The sequence below is a fragment of the Branchiostoma lanceolatum genome, chromosome 14, assembly GCF_035083965.1.
Source record: "Branchiostoma lanceolatum isolate klBraLanc5 chromosome 14, klBraLanc5.hap2, whole genome shotgun sequence".
In the NCBI taxonomy this organism is placed as follows: Eukaryota; Metazoa; Chordata; class Leptocardii; order Amphioxiformes; family Branchiostomatidae; genus Branchiostoma; species Branchiostoma lanceolatum.
In genome coordinates this window covers 5,875,661-5,898,058 of record NC_089735.1, presented here as the reverse complement: position 1 = coordinate 5,898,058, position 22,398 = coordinate 5,875,661, and the positions used below count along the sequence as shown (strand labels likewise).

Below are 22,398 nucleotides of genomic sequence, written 5' to 3'. Positions count from 1 at the left end.
TATCTGAAACATGCACATTCAGATTTTTGTTTTCCAATGACATAGCAGGTACATGAATAAAATCAGTATTGCCTGGATTTTGGTCATCGATTTGTACTGTTGACTACCACAATCAAATTCAGGACAGGTGTATACATAATAGAACAAAATACAATTTCCACATAGATGTAAGACACTTGAAACAATATATTATTGCAATCACAGTGTTACTGGCGTGAGAACCAGTCATGTTTCCAGACATAATCATTACTTAGAGTCTATTCATTATATTACCGCATAAATTGAACCAGTAGGCAAGTCGCTGGTTTGGTGTAAAAATCGTCATGGATTAAAAGCGCCACGTAGCGGTAAAAAATAACAATTCAGTACCAAGGACAATGCCTAGCATTTGTTGCAGTTCTTCAATGAACTGCTAGAGGCCGCTTTTGATCAATGCACTTGTAACTTGTTGATTGCACTCTGTGCATGAACCAGTATAAAGTCACCAACAAGACAAAGACAAGTAACCACCTCGCATTGAACATTATTACATCCATCGATGATTAAATTTATGGTCAGTTTATGTGTATAGCTACGTTCTATGGTCCGGAAATAAACTCATAAACATACACATCATTAACGAATGGCAGAATAAACATTATGAAACTGTCATTGAATAGAGGAGAACACTTCAACACCAGATAGCGGTGATGAGGAAACGCATACCTGACGTCAGACATGGATGCTGTCAATCAAATCTGTGGAACCAGGGGCATCATGGGTAAGGCATTACGGATGGCCAAGGTTGCTGATTGGAAAGATGTATAAATTATTCTAGAAACGTCAAAGTTGCCAAGAATACCACATGTACCTGTGTGTAAAAAGAGTAATTCTTTGTACCTATATATCTAATCCACGAACAGAATTAAACCTAAGAAGGAAATAGCTGAAAATTCGTCCCACAAAAGAACATATTTCTAGCCTCAGCAAATACTTCAATTTCAATGCCTTTGTACTGACTATTTCACTCCAAGCCTAAAAAAGATAAAACGATTGGATTTCGACGTGTCAATACTTTTGCAAAGGAGAAATATGAAATATTCTGCAAAAACTTATAAACCCCATACGAGCCTTCCAAGTTTGCCCATTCCCGAAAACCCGAAATCTGCTAGTGGAAGTCGCTCCGTTAGCGAGATAAACGGCCGATTTCTCACTTCCGGTTTCAGGAGGTGTCAAATTAGGTTCTCTTGGGGGTTATGATTTTTACTTATCGATGTACAAATATTCATATTTCCAAACTATGCTAAGTATTTTCAATATCTTTCTAACAATTTGAGCATTCGTTTTGGATAGCCTACAAATGCCACGAAAGAGAAAGACTGTACTCTGAAATCATATATTTATTTTTCTGGTCCGCTCTCGGTCTCATCGTTTGCAGCTCTTCACATTTCTCAGACAAGGTGTGGTTAGTGTGGTGAAGCCGCGGTAACCGAAAGTGGTTATTCCTACAATTATATCATTGAAAATGAGCCAGCACTTAAAATACGTTTTCTGATTCTACATCCGGGTTACATGATGATGATGATGATTTTAATGATGATGAAAAGGAGCCAGCCCTTAAAATAGATTTCTTAAGATACGTTTTCTGGTTCAAATGTTACATCCGGGTTACATGATGATGATGATGATGATGAAAAGGAGCCAGCATTTAAAATAGTTTTCTTAAAATACGTTTTCTGGTTCTAACGTTACATCCGGGCTACATGATGATGATGATGATGATGATGATGATGATGAAAAGGAGCCAGCACTTAAAATACGTTTTCTGGTTCTACATCCGGGTTACATGATGATGATGATGATGATGATGAAAAGGAGCTAGCACTTAAAACAGATTTCTTAAAATACGTTTTCTGGTTCTAAGTTACATCCGGGTTACATGATGATGATGATGATGATGATGATGATGATGAAAAGGAGCCAGCGCTTAAAATAGATGTCTTAAAATACGTTTTCTGGTTCTAACGTTACATCCGGGTTACATGATGATGATGATGATGATGATGAAAAGGAGCCAGCGCTTAAAATGGATTTCTTGAAATACGTCTTCTGGTTCTAACGTTACATCCGGGTTACATGATGATGATGATGATGATGATGATGATGAAAAGGAGCCAGCACTTAAATAGATTTCTTAGAACACATTTCCTGGTTCTAACGTTACATCCGGGTTACAAGATGATGATGATGATGAAAAGGAGCTAGCACTTAAAACAGATTTTTTAGAATACGTTTTCTGGTTCCAAGTTACATCCGGGTTACATGATGATGATGATGATGATGATGATGAAAAGGAGCCAGCGCTTAAAATAGATTTCTTAAAATACGTTTTCTGGTTCTAACGTTACATCCGGGTTACATGATGATGATGATGATGATGATGATGAAAAGGAGCCAGCGCTTAAAATGGATATCTTGAAATACGTTTTCTGGTTCCAACGTTACATCCGGGTTACATGATGATGATGATGATGATGATGATGAAAAGGAGCTAGCACTTAAATAGATTTCTTAAAATACATTTCCTGGTTCTAACGTCACATCCGGGTTACATGATGATGATGATGATGATGAAAAGGAGCCAGCACTTAAAATAGATTCCTTAAAATACTTTTCTGGTTCTAACATTACATCCGGGTTACATGATGATGATGATGATGATGAAAAGGAGCCAGCACTTAAAATAGATTTCTTAAAATACTTTTCTGGTTCTAACATTACATCCGAGTTACATGATGATGATGATGATGAAAAGGAGCCAGCATTTAAAATAAATTTCTTAAAATACGTTTTCGGGTTCTAACGTTACATCCGGGTTACATGATGATGATGATGATGAAAAGGAGCCAGCACTAAATAGATTTCTTAAAATACGTTTTCTGGTTCTAACGTTAGATCCGGGTTACATGATGATGATGATGATGATGAAAAGGAGCCAGCGCTTAAAATGGATTTCTTAAAATACGTCTTCTGGTTCTAACGTTACATCCGGGTTACATGATGATGATGATGAAAAGGAGCCAGCGCTTAAAATGGATTTCTTAAAATACGTTTTCTGGTTCTAACGTTACATCCGGGTTACATGATGATGATGATGATGATGAAAAGGAGCCAGCACTTGAAATAGATTTCTTAAAATACTTTTCTGGTTCTAACGTTACATCCGGGTTACATGATGATGATGATGAAAAGGAGCCAGCATTTAAAATAGATTTCTTAAAATACGTTTTCGGGTTCTAACGTTACATCCGGGTTACATGATGATGAAAAGGAGCCAGCACTTACAAACAGTAACTTGACACTACTGACTCCACCATCCTTGATGCCTTACCCATGATGCCCCTGTTTACACAGGTTTGATTGGCAGGATCCATGTCTGACGTCACGAATACGTTTCCTCATCACCGCTTTCTGTTGGACTTACCTTGAAGTATTCTCCTCTGCTCAAGAATCTCTTTCCGTTGACGTAATGTTTCTGTCGCCGTGTTATGTCTGTGTCCCTTTTTTATTCTATTCCTCCTAAGTTTATTAAGTACCTATACACATAAACGTACTTATCGATGGATAAAACAATTTTCTATACGAGGTGGTTACAATGGTGATGAGTACTCTCCAAGCAGAGTTTTTGATGTGTTTTAGACGTTTTTGTCGGGCTTTCTACTTTGTCATTTTTTTTGTCTAGCCAGCCCACACAAAAAAATGACAAAGTAGAAAGCCCGACAAAAACGCCTAAAAACACGTCAAAAACCTGCCGGACCACTCATCTGCTTGGAGAGTAGGTGATGAGGTATTAGGTGCATGTATCAAAAGTGCCCTCTAGCAGTTCACTGAAGCACTGCATCATAATGTTAGCCATTGTACCTGCAGCACCGCATAATACTATTTGTCAGCGCTACGTATCGCCTTCGATCCAAGGGGATTTCTACACCAATTCTAATTGTAAGATTTTCTGCGTTTCATTGAATGGGATGGTTTCAGAGGGCTTTATTGGTGAAGGCACATGTATGGGGTGTTGTACGCTTGTTAACTATCAAACTTACTAGATGGGATATTACAGCACGTACATGTACTCAGAGCGTAATGCACATACGGTGGCCTGCTACCTAAACCCATCAAGCTGCCAAGTCGCTTTCATTTTCTTTGGTCAACATTGCACCAGATTCAGAGTAACAGCCGTTGCATAAGATACGTCTTTGGACACAATTGTATGAACCTATATTTGAGACATTAACCTTTAATACACAAACACGCCTTAAACGCTTACGTTAGGCATACGTGCTGGATATCACTTTGATGATAAATTCTTAGCTTTGCGACAAGGAGCTGAAGCAACCAACACTAAAGTCCAGTGTGAAGACCTCTACATTTTATTGACATTACACTAGGAAATAATCAAAATATGGTATTTTCTTCTGATTTGGCACTTTCTTAATGTCAGTTTATACATAAAGGATCTTCTAAGAATTCATCGTGTGAAATCATGCCTATACTCCTTAAAGTAAATATACAATGTCTCTACAATGACTGAGAGACAAATGACTAACTTACCACTTACAATGGCAATAACCCAAAATCTATCTTACAGTTGCTACATGTCAAGCTAATGCTCATCATCTATCAAGTCAAATCAAAGAATATCTATTCAATTCATGATCAGCAGTCTATAAATCTATACATTTTGAAAAGAATGTCCTAAACTTGGCACAGTCATAGCAATGATTTACATATTCCAAAAGTATGAGTAAAGAAACACCAAGCTTCTGAAGAGCGCCTACATAGCCAGAATATGTGGTGAAATACGTACATGATTTCACAGCATTGTACAACAGGTGACAAACAGATCCAATGATGTCTTTCTGGTCCACTGGTCATTTCTTTAACTGCTGCATGCATCTCCCATGCCACTACAAGTTACAATTGTTCCAGTAGTAACAAACTACGTGTATATCTTGAAATAATTTTCCATGCTCATTTTCCTTCAAAAAATAAGGAGGGGGAACCATCTTTCAACTTTAATCCCTAACATCTTACCCCTTCTCTTAGTTTCCACTTCTTGTAGACAAATATGGCTTATGCCTTTTTTCTAGCCCATTCCAGTCTGGTTGCCCTGAAATTGCAGTAGTTGTGAAGTGACTGACAACCACCAAAAGGACAACCTTAGTTTGCAGGACACTGCCAGTAACCATTGTTTCAGTAGCAACCAGGCTAGTATGGGCTTGACAGGTTGATAATAATCATCTCTCTGCCATCACTTTAATCTTCAGCTGTCCATGGATGTTCTATGGTAACAGTTCTGTACTGTTTCAGTTTTTAGGGTGAAAATTTCCAACAGAAAAGAGTGAAATATCCAACATAGGACTAAATACAGAACAGTTTTAAGTCAAAACTATGTCCTACGTAAGTCCTATCTGCAAATAATCATTTCAATCGTCTCCTTACTAATTTCTGGTATCAACCAAGACAAGCCCATAGTAGGGTGATGATTAAACTACAGAACTTAATTTGGGGCTTGTTTGATATAATTTGAATACTGACAATAGACAAAACACTCAAGTACAAGTACAAATCAGAAATACAAGAAAACGTAAATCATGCAGCAGTAACTCAACTTTCTATACAGCACAAGTAGCACCAGCTGATGACAAAGTTTTGGCAACTTGACTCAATAATACTGTGGTTGGTTGTCGAAGGACGAAGTAGTAGTCACAACATTTTTTCCACCATGATTGCAATGTTAGGTCCATATTCTAAGGTAATAGTTACATCTCTGTAAGTCTTCCTGCTGCCTTAGGGAATTGCTAGCCATGTTCTCAGCATCTGGAAAATAAAAACAATGCAAATGTCAGAACCTGTTTCTCACAGTGTGTTGATTTACATGTAGACTGATTCAATCTTCTCTCAATTAGGCTAAGACTTTGTCTGTGTTAATCTTTTGAGCAATTCAGAAGGCCAAATCACCACAGTCCAAGAAACTTGATTTGGGACTATGAAATAGCACAGGAATGACTTACTTGGACACTCTGACGATATTGTTTCCGTGTAATTTCTTGTCGTCCTCTTTGCTGGATAGTGGCACTACGTCGACCTTCCCTTCAGCGATGCAGCGAGCTTGTTCGATCGAGGAGGCTTTAGGGCCGGTGGAGGAGTCAAACTTCCTGCCGAGCTGGGGTGAGTGGCTGGCATGCTGGCGAGCAACCGTCTGGGAAACCTCCTGCACAGTTCTCCTTGCTCGCGGGTTCAACCTACGCTGGAGATCAGCTTCTGCAACAGAGTTGTTCCCATCAGCCTTTGCTGCTTCCGTCCCAGCATGCAACGCTGGAGACGTATTTGGACCAGAATTCTTCCTCTTTGTTGAGGAGAGGATGGTTTGTTGGGCAATGCCGCTAAGCGCACTGGCAATGTTTGCCAGATGTTCCTTTGAGGCTGACAGTCCTTTTCTCAATCCTCTTGTACCCTTTAAACCATTCCGTCTTGGGTTGGAACTGCTGCTGTCTATACTGTCTATACTGCTCTCTGAACTTCTTTCTTCTGGAATCACCCGGGATAACTTTTTATTTGTGGCTTTTACACTGACCTCCCTCCTAGGAAAGGTTGAAGATCGATCCTTCTCGTGGTCCCCTTTCTCTCCATTTTGTTGGCTAATGCACTGCTCGCTTTCAGAAATGCTTCGCACGAAGGGTGAAAACTCCACCAAGGGTGAGAACTCCACCTTTCTCTGCCTGGAGCCTGCAGAAGGGTCGTTCTTTGTCTGAAACAGCCGAATGTTCTCACTTACTTTTTCTGTGTGCCGAACGACACTTGATTTGGTCTGCCCCTTCCTTTTCTCTTGGATCAAGTTTCCACTGCTAAAGGCCATGCTGAGGTTCCTGACCTGGCCTTGGTTGGCCAACTTCTTCTCTTTCAGTGACGTTCCTCTGCGGTTCTTCCACTCATAGTCAATTGCAGAATCACTCTGCGCCCCTGACAGGACTGCTGATTCAGACAGCTGCCTCTGTAGCAGCCGAATCTTGTTCGAACCAGACTGTCCAACTTTCCTCTTGGGCTCTCGAGTGTTCATTTTTTTTGTCAGCTCTCCTTGCACTTCGCTTCTTGCTACAGACTTTTCTGCCTTCCTCTTACCGTTTCCTTTGCCATTGTCAGCCTTAGGCACAAAGGCTGGTCCAAACGGAGCCTTGACTTGGTCAGCTTGAGGGTTGTCCCGTACGTACACCCTGATAAAGGGAACAGAAGGAGCCACACTTCCCTTACTATCATCGGTGACTTTCACTTCCATCTTCACCTCTTCCTTGCCACGGGAAACTACATCTTCACTCACAGTTTCAACCTCTGTAAGCTTTTCACTGGCCACCTTTTGGTAAGTCATGTCTTGTTCCGTATCTTGTCTCACACTTTCTGACGATGTATCCCCTGCAGCATCTTTTTCTTCCTTTACCTTGACTTCCTCTATTTTCTCGTCCATCATGGCCATGTTGTACTCTGTAAACTCTTGAATAATTTCTTCAAACGTTGGGTCCGTGTCCTCTCCTACAGATTGACCATCAGTTTTACCAGTCTGTTCCTTCGAACTGGTTACAGAAGCAGAAGGGGAAGGTTCATTTGTTGGGGAAATGGTCTGCTCTATGACTGGTTTAGGTTCAGAATGTAACACAACAGGGGTAACCTTGAAAGTTGGTGAGTTGAACTTGGGGAACTCTGGTTTCATGACAACTGTGTTGTAAGGCTTTACAGAACCAGCAGGGGGCGTTCCAAAGGAGTTTTCCTTTTCCTTCGGGGAAGTGTTTTGACTTTCATCATGTGATTGATCACGGATCTCAGTTGTAGCGTCTGTAGCTGTAGTACTAGGGTCAACGGATGACTCTTTCCGGGAGTCAGTAGTTTGAGTTGTACTATCAGGAGGTGGTGTTGTGTTCTCAGACTGTCCTGTGGTATCACCGTTATCAGAATCTTCCGAGATGTGAAGATTCTGTTCTATAACGGTGCCTACCGAGTGTTCCCCCGAGGAAGTCAACTCATCAGAAGACGTTTCTCTTCCTTCTATTGAACCACCAGACACTCCAGTATCAGGACAAAGTTGTTTCTCTGATTCCTCAGGTGCTGTTTCAGATGGATCCATGGCAGGACCGTCACCATCTTCCTCTTGTTTGTCAGCATGGCTCAGACCCTGAGGTCCAAGAAAGTGCTTAGAGGAGAGGTGGGAGAAATCGGTGGCCAGGTCTGAATCTTGTGAGCTCATGCTGGACCTGGCATGGTCACTTCCCTCCCCTCCTGCTTCTGTATCCAAAGGCGAAGAGAACATTTCAACTGCTTTTTCATCATTCAATACTTCATGTCCATCTCCTACTCCACTTGCTGTTTGAAGCCTTACTTTGAGGTTGTCTTGCAAAGTTGCGCCAGCTTCTGAATGTTCGGTAGCGGTGCCCTTTTCACTAGAGGGACTGGTGCGTGTGAAGGTGCTGAACTTTGTTTCAACTGTAACCACGGGTGGAGTTTGAGGTTCTGTGGTCAGTGCACTGTGTTCTTCTTGGTCGATGGACAACATCTCCTGTGTTTTCTCAATGAGCTTAATGGCAGACAGAAGGCTGTCTGGTGTTGCTGACATGATCTCACATGTAGCTGATCCGGCACCCTGACTATCATCTTTAGAATCCAAGAGCACTTTTGTTACATCCTTATCATCTGAGTAGGATGTATGTGTTGTTAATCCAGCCGATGTTGATGTCTGTTCCAACACTACAGATTTCTCCTCTGTTGGAATAGCTGCTAGGATTTCTGTCAGCAGACTTGTATCCTGTGATGATGATGCAGTATTGCCTTCTGTTATTGTTGTAGGAGGTGGTTCAAAATCTTCACCAGGAATCTTGTAGGCAGGGGCAAAGAAGAGGGTGACACACAGTTATCAAGGGATTGTATTTCTATTGCTGTTACTCTGAAAAGATTTTACAATATGCAGCAAATAACTAGCTATCAGCTGGATTAAACAACTCTACCAAAGGCAAAAACAGAAGAAAAAATAACAGAAAAGCTCCTGTGGCAATATGGAAAAGTAGTGTTAAGGGAGTGTTACACTTTGATAACAGATGACACTTTGTTGAAAAGCGGCCACATAGGCCGAACAAGCATCTCCACGCAAAAGAAAGGCATTGACTTGACTTGATATGGCTTACCACTGTATGTCTTTCCATAGTGCTGTCAGCAGTGAGAGTAGTGGTAGTGCTGGTGGTGTAGGTGGAATCCAGGGTGCTGGAGGTGTAGGTTGTGTCCATGGTACTGCTGGTGTAGGTTGTGTCCAGGGTGCTACTAGTGTAGGTTGTGTCCAGGGTGCTGGTTGCTGTCTCATCGACCGAGAACACAGAGTCTTGACCTGGGCGAGAAACAAAACCATTAGCCGTTCCAGTTTTCAGCATTATAGTCTCACTGTGAAAAGGGCTTTAGCAAGATTTTGGAGAACTAAAGGAACTCACATTGAATAACATTCAACATGTATGACAGGCTGACAAATCAATCAATCATATGCATGGTTGATTGACAGGCTGGTCAAAATAGAAATACAATCCTTGACACGAATGGCCCTTTTTACAGGATGCAATATACATGAAAAACTAACTAAGGCACACACACACTTTGGTCATGCATTGTGAGGGCCATTCCTATTTTTCATGCAGATACATATCACTCTCACAAACTTCATAAATTGTAGACAACTCAATACAATAACACAACTTCAAACACTGCAGCAGTGACTACACGGCAATCACACCAACCATCAAATGAGCAAGTCTTGTCTACATGTACATGGAATACCAGTTCCTACTGCAGGTCATAGAACATGTACCTCTCAGTTCATACCCATATCACCGGGGAGAGCTGGGTTGTGTGCAGACTGCTCTAGCACTAGAGGGGACAGGAATGTGGGGTGGGGGGTGGGGGAAAGAGTGAGGTGTCACAGTCAACAAGCAGCCATGTGATGCTGGTGAAAGTGTGTGATTCACACAAGTATAACATCTGCCACAATGACGTCTTCAACAACAACACATGCAGCACAGGGAGAGACAACACAGAAAACACACCGCAGAAAAGGCAAAGCAAAAACACAAGACCAATACTTAAAACAAAATGTGGTCACAGAACAAAAGAAGAATAAAAGTAAAAGAAAGCCAAGCAAGACTGAAATGAAAAGAACTAAACTTAGTGGAGAAGATTAAGTCGTGTTGAAAGGTATGGGTCACCTATGGGTGAAAGGTGGTAACCTCTAGTGAAGTCAGGGCTGGGTGTAGAAGTTGAACTGAAGTAGCCCTTCTCACAACTGGAGTCACTCCCTCCTCCAAGACTACCCAGAGTGGAGTGGCTCTTCTCAGAGCCAAACACATTCCCTCCTTCCAGGCTATCATAAGTCTGAGTGCTTTTATTTTTGGAAGCATAATTACCCTCCAAACTGGCGCTGGGTTGGCATGAAGATGATGTTGAGGGCTTTATATTCTCAACCTGTATGGGGAAACAACAAAAACTTATCTTATGACCTGAACCTTATGTTCATCTTTGACAGTTTCTTATGATACAAACATTCATAACTGAGCTTAAATCTCCCTATAGTCTTCATGTAGGTAAACATATACTTCTAGACAAAGTCTTTATTTGCCTTTCTGTAATGTTATTGACTGACAGATGGTAAGGACAAGGGTACAAATTGTATTTGTGACCCAGAGTTGAAAAAAAAAATCTGTGTCTATCATCTCGTACCTCATATATCTGCATGTTACTTTAATTCATATCTGGGCTGTCATAACATCCGATATGGATTCTCTGTATTTTACGGTATCACATGGGCTTCAAATAGAATAATTTGAATGCAATTCAAGTGCGCCACATGCACTGCTGTCGAAAATTCAAATACCAGATTGGGACGTGGTAATTATTGTTCTTACGATATTTTGTTAGAGAACACCACATTTTCTCAGCTTCTGATGCATTTCACATTGAAATGTGTTTTCTTGGGTGGGTATGACATAAAAATACAAAATACTGCATCACCCTCGGTCGCAGCCCTCCTGTGGGTCTGATCACTCTCCCGCCTTCAGGTGCTCAAACCTGCAGTCGGGCTGGTACCTTGGGTGATACGAAATACACCACGTAGCATTCTCTAGATATCATATAATCTGCCACAAGTGACTTACACTGAGTGGGAACTCCAGGCCGCCATAGCTGGCACACCTCTTGATCTGTCCTGCGCGGTGTGCCTTCCTCAGGAAGCTGAGCTCCACGTTCTGTCGGTCCCTCTCCGCCCGCAGGATGGCCAGCGCCGCCTCGCGCTGCACCAGCCGCCACTCCATCTGACTGATGACCTTGTCACGGTGGAGCAGGGCCAGCTGCATCTGGTCAAGCTGGGGGGAGAATGACTCTTCATCTGACCAACAGTACTCAAAACAACTACAGGCTCACACGGAATAGTCGAAAGTCTTAAGGGGGGGGAGTATCTGGGGGGAGAATGACCCTTCATCTGACCAACAGTACTCAAAACAACTACAGGTTCACACGGAACAGTCGAAAGTCTTAAGAAATGTTGTGATCATATGAAATAGATGTACAGTGTAATAGGTAATAGATGTAAAATGACCATTGTATTCATAGTGCTGATAAGGCATTGGGATAAGATTCAGAGATAATATGAAATAGATGTACAGTATAATAAGTGTTAGATATAAAATGACCATTGTAATCATAGTGCTGACAAGTCATTGTGATAACATATTCAAAAAAGTTAATATTCATGTGCATTGTATGTCCTTACTCACAAACTAACGAAAGTGAAAAAGTTGACAGGTGAAAAAAAAAAGATGATCGGTGAATGACTGTGAGAATGTTCTTGAGAAATACATGTAAGAGGCACACAAAATGTCCTTTCTTTCAAACAGATTGATTACTGATTGGGAATTACTCTCTACAGCCGATGAAGATGTCTCAACTGTCAAATACACAGTTCCCTGATTAGTAAGACTACTGTGCTACACAGAGGTCACCCTAGGATGAACTACAGACAGACAATTGATCGAGAGGGACCTTCAAGCAGTCAACCTGAACTGGAAGAATGTGTCGGACAACACGGGAGCCCCTAAATCCAGGTAAGTAAGACCATGCACTGCATATAGCATGTAACCAGACAGTCCCATATCTCCTGGCTGTGCCCTCACCTTGGTCTGGAGCTCCAACACAAACTCGTGCACCTTCTCCAGATCCTCGGCCCCCTTCAGCTGCACCAGGATGTCTGAAGCCACGGCTCCTCCTGGGGGTGGGGAGCACATAATGTCTTTTAAGGTCATGTTTGCATATACAAAATGTATAAGGTTAATATACATAGGTTATAAATAGGTTCATATAGTTGTCGAAAGAGAGATTGTATGCAACAACTCAACAACTGTTACTCTGATGGAATGTCGACCAAAGAGAATGAAAGAGACTCGGCAGCTGTAATAGGTTTGGTCCGTCACAAAAGTATTTTTATAAGCTTAAAATGACAGATTAAATGACGAAATGAATAACATGGTCTCTCAGACAATGAGCAGGACAAAAGAATTCAAAGCTGGAGACAGCCTGGATTTGCATTTATTTTGGCTAGTGGCATGGTGTTACTTTGAGCAGATAAAAGGCAAGTACAGTACATAGGGCATGTACAATGTATAGAATTATGCACATAATGAATGACATGTGATATAAAGATCATAAATCCCAGATTCTTTACTGTTCATTAGCATTGATTGTTTTGCGTAGCACTCTCGCACCTTTTGAACATGAATTAGTCCTGAACACAAGCAAAACCTTACCTAAAATGTAAACGATTCTGAAAGAGTTTCACATCTATGGGACTGAAGCTAGTGTGCCAAACCTTGTTTGATTTTGTCTGAGGCCAGGCTGAGGTTCTGCTGTCGCAGGCTCTGGATCTCCTCCTGAAGCATGGCCGTGGCCTGCTGGTACTGCGCCTCATTCTGCAGCATGCTGGCCTATAGAAAAAAGGTAAAGGTTATAACCTGGGTTAAGGCCACACCAATTTAATTTCTTCGTTAACAGATTTTATTTTCAAAAAAAAAAAAAATTTAGAAAAAAAAAAAAAAAAAAAAAAAATGAAAACAGAAGTCTGGGCCAGCCTTCTGTTTTCATGATTTTTTTTTTTCTAAAATTTTTTGTTTTGGAAAATAAAAATCTGTTAACCAAGAAATTAAATTGGTGTGGCTTTAAGGTAGTCCCATATCCTTTTTGAGGTTGTAGGGCCAGCGGGTTGTTATCCACTGGAATGGTATTTCCCATTCCCTGCACTACAATCAGGTACCCATTTACACCTGGGTGGAGTGAGGAAAGTCAATGTAAAGGGCCTTTTCCCAAGGACACAACATCTTGGCAGGAATGCCAGAAATCAAACCTGTAACCTCTCGACCTCACATTTGCTAGCCCAGCCACTTGGCCATTTGATACCATAACATTATAAGAGATGGGTAAAAAAAAAAGAGTCAAACTGCAGTTTCTACCCAACATGATAGGAGTGCCGGTGAGATTGGTGAGTACACACTGCACACTGCAAAATTGACTGATAGAGGCTCTGTTCTGCATCATACACTTTAGTGTGAGCATATGTGTGGGTTGAAGATCGCAGGAACAAATACAATTCAATTACAATTATCGTATCCCTGTGAGCTAGGGATTTTCCCAACGTTATACATCTAGCAGAGGGCAACGACAATATCGAACGACAGTTGATCACAAACCTGCTAGGCTGGTATACTTTGGTTTTGAGGGCATTCTTTAAAAAAAAATTGATGCTGACCCAATATTTGCTCAACTACCCCCTGCCACCTATTTCTTCAGGTTTTGAACTGCAATTTTACACTGGCTCCCTCAAACACCAACCCACCCCCCACCAAACCTGCACACATACCTCCAGCACCCCCTTCTCTGTCTGTAGCCTCTCTGTGTACAGCTCCAGCTGTTCTAGGTGGATCTTGAGGTCAGTAATGGCTGACTGAAGGCAGGACTCATTCAGGGTTGGCCCGGAGATGGTTCCTCCCAGACTGCTGCTTTCCAGGGCCTTCCTGTAATGTTCTGGGACACACAAGTGTATATGTGTGGTCAGGTACATTCTCAACATGGTCATGATATAAGTTTACATGAGTCACACTGGTATGTTTCTTCATGTGACTCCTTGTTCATCATCATCATCATACGGACATCATCATACCTCATGCTGGGGTGGATCATAAAGAATTTCAAGTGTGTGTGTATGTATGTGAGTAAGGTAAGTAAGTTATATTGTTCATACTGGCGTGGATCGTAAAGAATTTTAAATGTGTATGTGAGTAAGTAAGTAATGGTTTATTGGTAAGAAAGTCTAGCAGCACAAGGCTGAACTGTAGTTTTAATAGCCATACTTAAAAAGTAGGTAACACGTCAAAGGTTTCTTGTCCTTAGTCAAAAAGAAAAAACTGCAGTGGTTCGGGCATGTGACTAGGGCGAAAGGCACTCTCTCACACACAATCCTTCAGGGAAAAGCGGAAGGTGCGCGGCCGTGGGGACGTCCCCGTCGGTCGTGGATCACAGATCTAAAGGAGTGGACCGGTCATTCAGCCAACCAGATGACCAGACTGGTGGAAGACCCCCAGCAGTGGAGAGCCTTCAGTGAAAGCTATGCTGCCCCGACGGCTGACTAAGCTATGGGAGAGATGATGATGATGATGATGAACACGTCAAAAGCAAACCTACCTAGCTGTGTGCTGTGCTCCTCTCTCATGATCTTCAGCCTGCCGTGGAGACTCTCCATGTCGTGCCGAGCGCCCTCCAGCTGCTGGTTCTTCCTGCGCAGCTCCGTGCACAGCTCCATGTTGTGCTGCAAGGCTCGGGACAGCCTCTCGTGGACGTCTACACCCTGGTCATCATCACTAAAACTGGGGCGGGGGTGAAAATAAACGGATGATCGATGAATGATTGTGAGCCCTCATTTGGTAATGTTCTTGAGAAATACATGTAGGAGGCACACAAAATGTCCTTTCATTCATACAGATTGATTACTGATTGAGAATTATTCTCTACAGCAGATGAAGATGTCTCAACTGTCAAATACACAGCTCCCTCATTAGTAAGACTACTGTGTGCTGTATACAGCAGTGACCAGACTGTCCCATATCTCCTGGAAACATATAGAAACTGGGGCAAGGAGTAAAAATGCCACTGTCAAGTACACACATGCTTTACATGAACCTTGCCTTGACTTTTTATAATCTTTTCCTATTTGACTATCTAACGTTGTCTTCACTGGAGGGGTGTTCTTCATTATATGAAATTATGATTCATAATTTATTACACAGGATGGCCACCAGGTCATCCTTTCACTGGTACTGGTTCAAATGGTTTTGACAATACTAGATTTTTTTTCTGAATGAAAGAGGGCAACTGAACAACATAGAACTGGAAGTTGACTGCATGTTGAAAGTAGCATTCCAGAATTGTAAACTTGTAGAGTAACATACTTAACAGGAAACTGTTAAACACAAACCTATGGGCCCTTTGACCAACTTGGGGTGAACCTGGAATATTGTACACAGATGTAAGGTCCAATGGTATTGGCTGGCATGACTCCAGTCCAGGCGGACCAGATGACATCTTTTTCGACTTATATTCCCTACGCAAAACTGCATCTCTTAGTCGCCTCCAATGGATCTTAGGTGAGCTTTTCCCTGTACTGTCATCACTCCCTCTTCTAAGCTGTGATATCTCAGGACTGCTGGCCGTTGTATCAGATGAACACTCCCCTCTGGGGGTTAAGCCGAGGGAAACATCTGGAAGGTTGGAAGTGTTTGTAACACTCTGCTGCCTTGGGTGAATAAACTGCCACTTGGTGGTCTTCTCCGAACGAAACAGTCTCTCAAACCTGGTCCTCTCCTTCTCTCTCCCAAACTTCTGCAGTTCTCTTTCCATTTTCTGTAATTCCTTTTCTTTCTCTCGTTCAATCCTCTGCTTCTCCTTCTCTCTCTCCTTTTCAATCTTCATCTTCTCTTTCTCAAATTTCAACCTCTCCTTCTCCAGCTTGGCTCTTTCCTTCTCTTCTTTCGTTCTTTCCTTCTTCTGTTTCCGGCCCAACTCTGGACTTGCTGCTGGGGACACGTTTGTCAGCCTGATGTTTGCAACAAAATAAGGGGAACAAGACAGGTCTATTACTTTCAAAAGGCAATTTGCTATCATAATATTACATGCAAGATTGAAATAATAAAGTGATGTTTTACAGGACTGGTCTGTAACAATGTGATATCATAATGTTTGAGCTGGAAATAGTTATAAGGAGATGCAAACTTTCCCTGCATTGCAGACATTCATATATGTAAGTTGGGACCAAGAATAGTTACAATCATATAATGTGATTTCAGAGCAAAATCCTCCTACTAGAACATTATCTTCTCGCTTCATAACCCCCAGTCATTGTAACTAGACCATTCTTTAACACTAGCATGTAGTATGACAAACCTTCTGCATTCTCCTTTCTATTATTCCCACTTCCAAACTTTTTACCTTTGTCAGGAAGGTTACGTTTTGTATGTATGTGTGTGTGTGTGTGTGTCTGTTTGTTGTGTGTCTGTTAGAAATTGTTGATGGATCTTTATGATATTTGGATTGTTGGTAGGTGTCGGCAAAAGGAAAAAAATGATTAGATTATGGACCCCATAGTGGCTTTCTATGGTACTGCTTTTGATAACTTGTGTTCAGGACATGCTATGGTCATGATTTCAGTAAACTAAACAAAGTCAACACTTCTTACCTCTTCCTTTCCCAGTCTTGCAGCTTTTTGGCATAAGAACTGCCAAAGCTCTTCTTCATGTCCTCTAGGTTCATCATGTAGTCCCTGATGGAGCCGTGGGGGGTGCTGCTGGGGGTGGTGGTGGCAGATGTGGATGTGCTGCTGTCTCCTGGGGTGGCTTCTACAGAGAATATGACAAGGTAAAAGATAAAGGTTGTCCCATAGCCTTGTTGAGGCCATAGAGGCAGTGGCTTGTTATCCACTGTGTCAAGAGCACGGTATTAGAAAACAGAGCCCATCCAATATTCCTCTCTTTGCACCATATTTTATCTCCCCCAACCATAGTCAGGTACCCATTTTTACGCCTGGGTGGAGTGAGGAAAGTCATGTAAAGTGCCTTTCCCAAAGGGCACAACATCGGTAGCATGTCATGACAGGGGATTCGAACCCAGGACTTACAGAATATACATGTATTTTTTTGTAAAATGTGTCAGAAACTTACGTAAAATACAGAACACAATTGATCTATGTCATTGACATTAAATAGTACCAGTAACATTTCTCTACCAATTTGTAGCTTTATCAAGTGTGAAATAGTTCTACAGAGAAGCAAAGGACATAAGGCATGTAATACTTAAACTTGCTGTGGTTGTTCTCTTCAGTCTCTTGTACCAAAAAGTTACTGACACACCGGCATGCCTCACTCCAACAAGATGATACAAACTAGTTTACACAACATGACACTGGTTTGTTTTTGTGGGTTGTTACTGGATTTAGAAGGTAAGGAAATGATGGAAACCTGAACAGGAAACCTGAAAGTAAACTTTGGACTTCTGCAATTTCCTACAAACCATCTATTTGGCATTCCATTTTCTTCCCAGGAAAGGTGCCACAACAACTCCACTTGTTGTAGTCCGTCTGCTTACACTTACCTAACATTTCGGACGTTATTTTGGACAAGTTGTCTCTGAAATACCAAAGATGATAAGTATCCCTTTTTCACAGTGTTTGCAGTCTGACATTTGATAACAGTCCCAGAACTCAGACTGATCCAATCTATCCGAAGGAGGCCATTAAGATTAAGATTAATATTGTAAGAATTCGACTCATTCAACTGTAGATTTGAGATGGTGAATTCATGACCCAGGCATAGCAGACATGTCACCTTGCCAACCTTAATTCGTCAACGTTGACATAAACTTCATAAGGATAAGACACAATATGTGGGACTGTAATGGTGATAGATGAGAGCACAGTGCCACAGTTCAACCTCAGGGACCCTGCCGAATTCATCTCTCAATATCACTAGCTTGCCAGATACCAGCTTGTCCATCAACACTGTCAGATTAGGTAAGGAAAGGAAATCCTTCAGGCTTGTGTGTATAAAACTGTGGGGTCATGGCAGAAGTATGGTGAGCAATGACAACCCTAAGTTGGGATTGCAGAGTTGCTTACTCTGCACCTGTCATTCCTGTGAACTTAGATGTTTCTAGACATTGTGATCCATAACAGAGCCGTACTGTTAGGGCAGGAGGAATGTTTGATGTGTCTGCCAGGGTCCTCCTGAACCCATGATGGCATGATGCCAATGTCTGTAACACACTCCCTCTCTGAAGCCTCCACCCACCTTCTTGTTACCATCATACATAGTAAGAAACTGCATCGCCATTGTTTCAGTACCTTTGTCTGCTGTTGTGGTTACATAACTATTAGATTTTAAGGTTACTGTTTTCTGGGCTGTGTTCAGCTTTACCTTCCACAAGCTGTGGAATCTCCAAATGATAAACATCTGCTGAGGTTACGAGCTATGTGTGAATTCCAGGCAAATGTTTATGATAAAACTTGTTGCCAGTATTGTACACTTTATATAGTGCCCATCTTCCATCAAAAGATTTCCAGTCCACTTTGACAACGATTTCTCAGCAGAAAAATGCACTAGGGCATGACATGGAACCAACCAAAACCAGTTCTTTCCTATGCTTCCACCCTGTTGAGGTTAAAGATGTCCTAGTTTGATAAAGACACTTCTGTGAATTAGTGACACCTATATCTTACCTTCTGTCTCAGCGTTCCCTTGCTGAGTTGTTACATCCTTGGCGGCGTTATCAGGCGTGCGGTGAAGGCTGGACGGCGGCGTGTCTGCACTCCGGACTACTACGGGTGTGCTATCCTCGGCCTGCTCCGTTGGTGGAACGGTGCTGCTCGCATCTGGATACAGACAAGATAAACAACGGAGAGACATGGTAGTGCCGCTACACTGTGCAGAGCTACACAAGACTGGGACAAAGTAACAACAGTCTGCTTCTTATAGAGGAGACATGGATGCCAATTAAGAAGTGCTCTTTGTGTGTCTGACCTAAACTTTAGGAGGTGGCAAAGCAGAATCAGCCATTGTGAGGTCTGAGTGGAAAGGAGGCTGTGACGGAATGTGACATGTGTTGACTGTGATGTGCATCTGCAGATGGAACCTGGTACTAGTATGGCAAAGTTTCAACAATGAACCATTCACTGTTCACTTGAAAATATGCAGAATAGAAATGCACTCAGAGAGGACAAATCTCTGCCGCTAGTATGAAGGGAAGTAAGCGTATCTAACTTAGTAGAAGTAAAAGAATAAAGATTTAACTATGTGTACCATTATTGCATAGTTTGACTCCCAATGAGAATGTCTCAAAATACATCTCATCTTTGAAATAAGCATTTTAATTCTCATTTAATGCTCTCTAATGTAACTTTAAAAAGTTACAACAGAGAGATTTTGACTGCCGGAGTCGCACTTCTTGTTAAGCAAATTACCTGGGGTACCAAGTCTATGCATTCATTCTCCATTATTTTCTAATTATCAAGAATTTGAAATCAACTACTTACCATTTTTTTCTAACAGCCAACCATCCTAGGCCAACTTTGGGATATCAAAGAACTGTAGTCGGAAAAACTACTTTCTGTCCATTTCACTAATATTTATAGTGCTAATGTGTGAGGCCCTGGAATGGGTGCCATCTCTCACCATAAGGGGGCTACAGTCAAGTTCAAGTCTCCCCAAGGAGACAGCTCCCTCCTGTCTCTAATGAGGCAGTACATCAGCTGCTGACACACAGCCATCTGACCTTGTCAACAGAGGTCACCACAGCCTGGCTCTGTGCAGTTGCACTTGGCAGCTGATGGCTGTGCGAGTCAGTAACCATCATTCAGAGAACTTCAGACAGAAACCTTTCCTACCAGGTCCAACAAAAAAGGACTGTTTACCAACCATGTCAGAAGGTTTTAACTATGAGGGTCAGCATGGGGGGATCCTGGCAACACGGTTAATTCAGGAAGGCCGGCAATACTTAACAATATATTCAAGAGTGCTTTAAGTCTTAATGATAACTGAATTGTTATTGCAGAAGGTTTTTTTGGAAACGATTTCATTTGAGGTTTCATTGTGTTCTTAGGGTGTCTGGATATGAATAATTTGTCGATAAAGCTTAATGATGAATTCATGGGTAAACAATGGGCTATGCTTGTTACACCTCACCGAAAAGGGCATGCAGACCCCCAACTTTCTTTTCTACTCTGAGTAAAGAAACTGGCACATGGTTGTTTAAACATTGCATATTTCTTCTGTTAGAATCTTCCTTCCTTACCTGCCATTGTTGATTAAAATCAAGTAAGAGATGTAGGCCTTGATAACAAACAGAAAGAAGTCAGGTTGAAACTTTATCTCCTAGAAATCCCTCGTTTTACTCCTAACCCTAACTAACAAAATCGGTCTGTCCCAAACTCCCTGACAAAATTTTCAGAAGTGAATCATTCAAGTTCATGGGTGACATCGTACTGTAACTAAAACACATGAGCGAGAATGTGACTTATTCCCAGTCCATGCCAATATCCATATCTGCTGAACCAACAGTCCTGCCAATGTGACCTTGGGGATAATGAATTTTCCTGCATGCTGAAAGCTAAATCTGCTGTCTCCTGCCAGTTAGAAGTTCTGAAATTGTAATCAAAACTCTTTGTGGAAAAATATGATAATCTTCCAACTGGTTCATTCAAAATGGTGTGTGCTCACCTTTTTTCTGCTAACAAGACACTAACACAAATATCCACTTTGTGACACTGACCTGACATCTCAATACTGCATGCAGGCAGGTCTATTTTGATAGCGTGACAGGGTGCCTAAAGTCCTTTCCAGGTTGCCAACAGTTTTCGGTTCCTGCCATTTTTGCCTTGATCTTTGCTAACCTTCCGAAATCTAGAGTTTCAGGTCTGAATTCCTGCTCAAAATACTTGGACCCTTTCAGGGAACGTCAGCCTTCTTGGGAGACAAAATAACAGCACAGGTCGTACATACCTGGTTTCCTGTGGAGTTGGGAGGCCCAGACCAGACCAAGAGGGAGTTCCTCTGTAATTTCAACACTACATAGCTGGAATCCTTTGATTTTGCTTCCTGCCACCCACATGTCAGAACACTAGCTTGGATAATCATGTGACTCTTTCCAATGTTGACAAAAGGAAGGCCTAAAGCAACATCATGTGTAAATCTGAACACAACACCTTAAAACTCTATATATAACGTTACATGTGCGATCTCATTTACTGTCCTGTCCTGGAACTTGTGAAATAAAGTTAGCCTTAATTTCCAGAAAAGTGGATATTTTAAGTTCCTTGTCTTTTTATACCTAGTTTCTTGTCATCTTGGAAAAATCAAAGAATTACTGCATAAAACTGGCAAACGTTTAAACAGTTACCGTTCAGCATTCATTGAATTTGCACCATGTAATGAAACTTGAAAGGATTTTTGTGTATCTTTAGGTTCGGCATCAAAGGTACAGAAACCAAGCAGTTGGTCTGAGTCTGCCACTGAGCAGCTGTCTGCTCCAAACAGGGCTTGTAGTCACATACTTCTCACTTGTGTAAGACTATTTCTGTCTACAAAACTTTCACGTCTATCTGTCTCTGTGTCTGGACCTTTCATGCACAGAAAACTGAGCTTCAAAGTCAGTGAACTTTTGGCGGGCAAAGCACAGAGGGCAACTTAAGTACACTGTACACTTTTCAAAAATAAATTATGCCACTTTTACAAATTTTATACTTACACATTGCTGTGTGAGCATATCAACACATTTGGCCACTATCATAATAAAGTCTGTCACCTATAATTCAAATTAAAAAAAACTCTATTACCGTAAAATTCCTATTTACGTACGCACCCCTCCTAACGTACGCACCCCCGATTTGGGGACGATTGCGGGCCTGACTCAGTGAGTTGAAATGTTTAGGGGAAAAACCCTCCTAACGTACGCACCCCCTCTCCAGCATTTCGGTGGATAGTTAAAGAGGTTGACATGAATGATCATCCTTCCGATGATGTTTACCAACTTAAAGGGTTATCAATATTCTCGCCAGGTTTTTTCACAGCATCGGGGCAGGGGTTCGGAGGCTGCCTAAAGCCCGCGACGGGGTCCAGGGGCAGAGCCCCGGTGGGGGAAGCTCCTGCATTTTAGGCTATTGAGAAGGCTTTTTTTCAGTTTTGAGGGTCATATTTATGTTAATCGTGGCAGTCAATCAACTTCTCCACATGACCTTGACATACAATATTTCTGGTGAAA

General features: G+C 41.8%; 1 protein-coding gene across 8 annotated transcripts in view; it reads right to left on the bottom strand.

Annotated features, from left to right (window-relative positions):
- Positions 1 to 4,383: 4,383 nt before the first annotated feature.
- The window catches only part of LOC136448940 (titin homolog), a 51,524-nt gene continuing 33,509 nt past the window's right edge, over positions 4,384 to 22,398 (bottom strand). For 6 of the 8 annotated variants that reach the window (XM_066448682.1, XM_066448683.1, XM_066448687.1 and 3 more), the window contains 12 exons: positions 18,863 to 19,015; positions 16,829 to 16,988; positions 15,572 to 16,189; positions 14,782 to 14,963; positions 13,961 to 14,124; positions 12,917 to 13,031; positions 12,225 to 12,316; positions 11,211 to 11,417; positions 10,266 to 10,521; positions 9,204 to 9,400; positions 6,051 to 8,896; positions 4,384 to 5,856 (listed from right to left, as the gene is read on the bottom strand). In XM_066448682.1, the coding sequence (XP_066304779.1) occupies positions 5,850 to 5,856; positions 6,051 to 8,896; positions 9,204 to 9,400; positions 10,266 to 10,521; positions 11,211 to 11,417; positions 12,225 to 12,316; positions 12,917 to 13,031; positions 13,961 to 14,124; positions 14,782 to 14,963; positions 15,572 to 16,189; positions 16,829 to 16,988; positions 18,863 to 19,015 (4,997 nt within the window). In that variant the 3' untranslated portion in view covers positions 4,384 to 5,849. Of the gene's footprint in view, positions 5,857 to 6,050; positions 8,897 to 9,203; positions 9,401 to 10,265; positions 10,522 to 11,210; positions 11,418 to 12,224; positions 12,317 to 12,916; positions 13,032 to 13,960; positions 14,125 to 14,781; positions 14,964 to 15,571; positions 16,190 to 16,828; positions 16,989 to 18,862; positions 19,016 to 21,140; positions 21,283 to 22,398 lie in introns of those variants that run through there. The other 2 variants (XM_066448689.1, XM_066448688.1) reach the window with 2 other exon arrangements.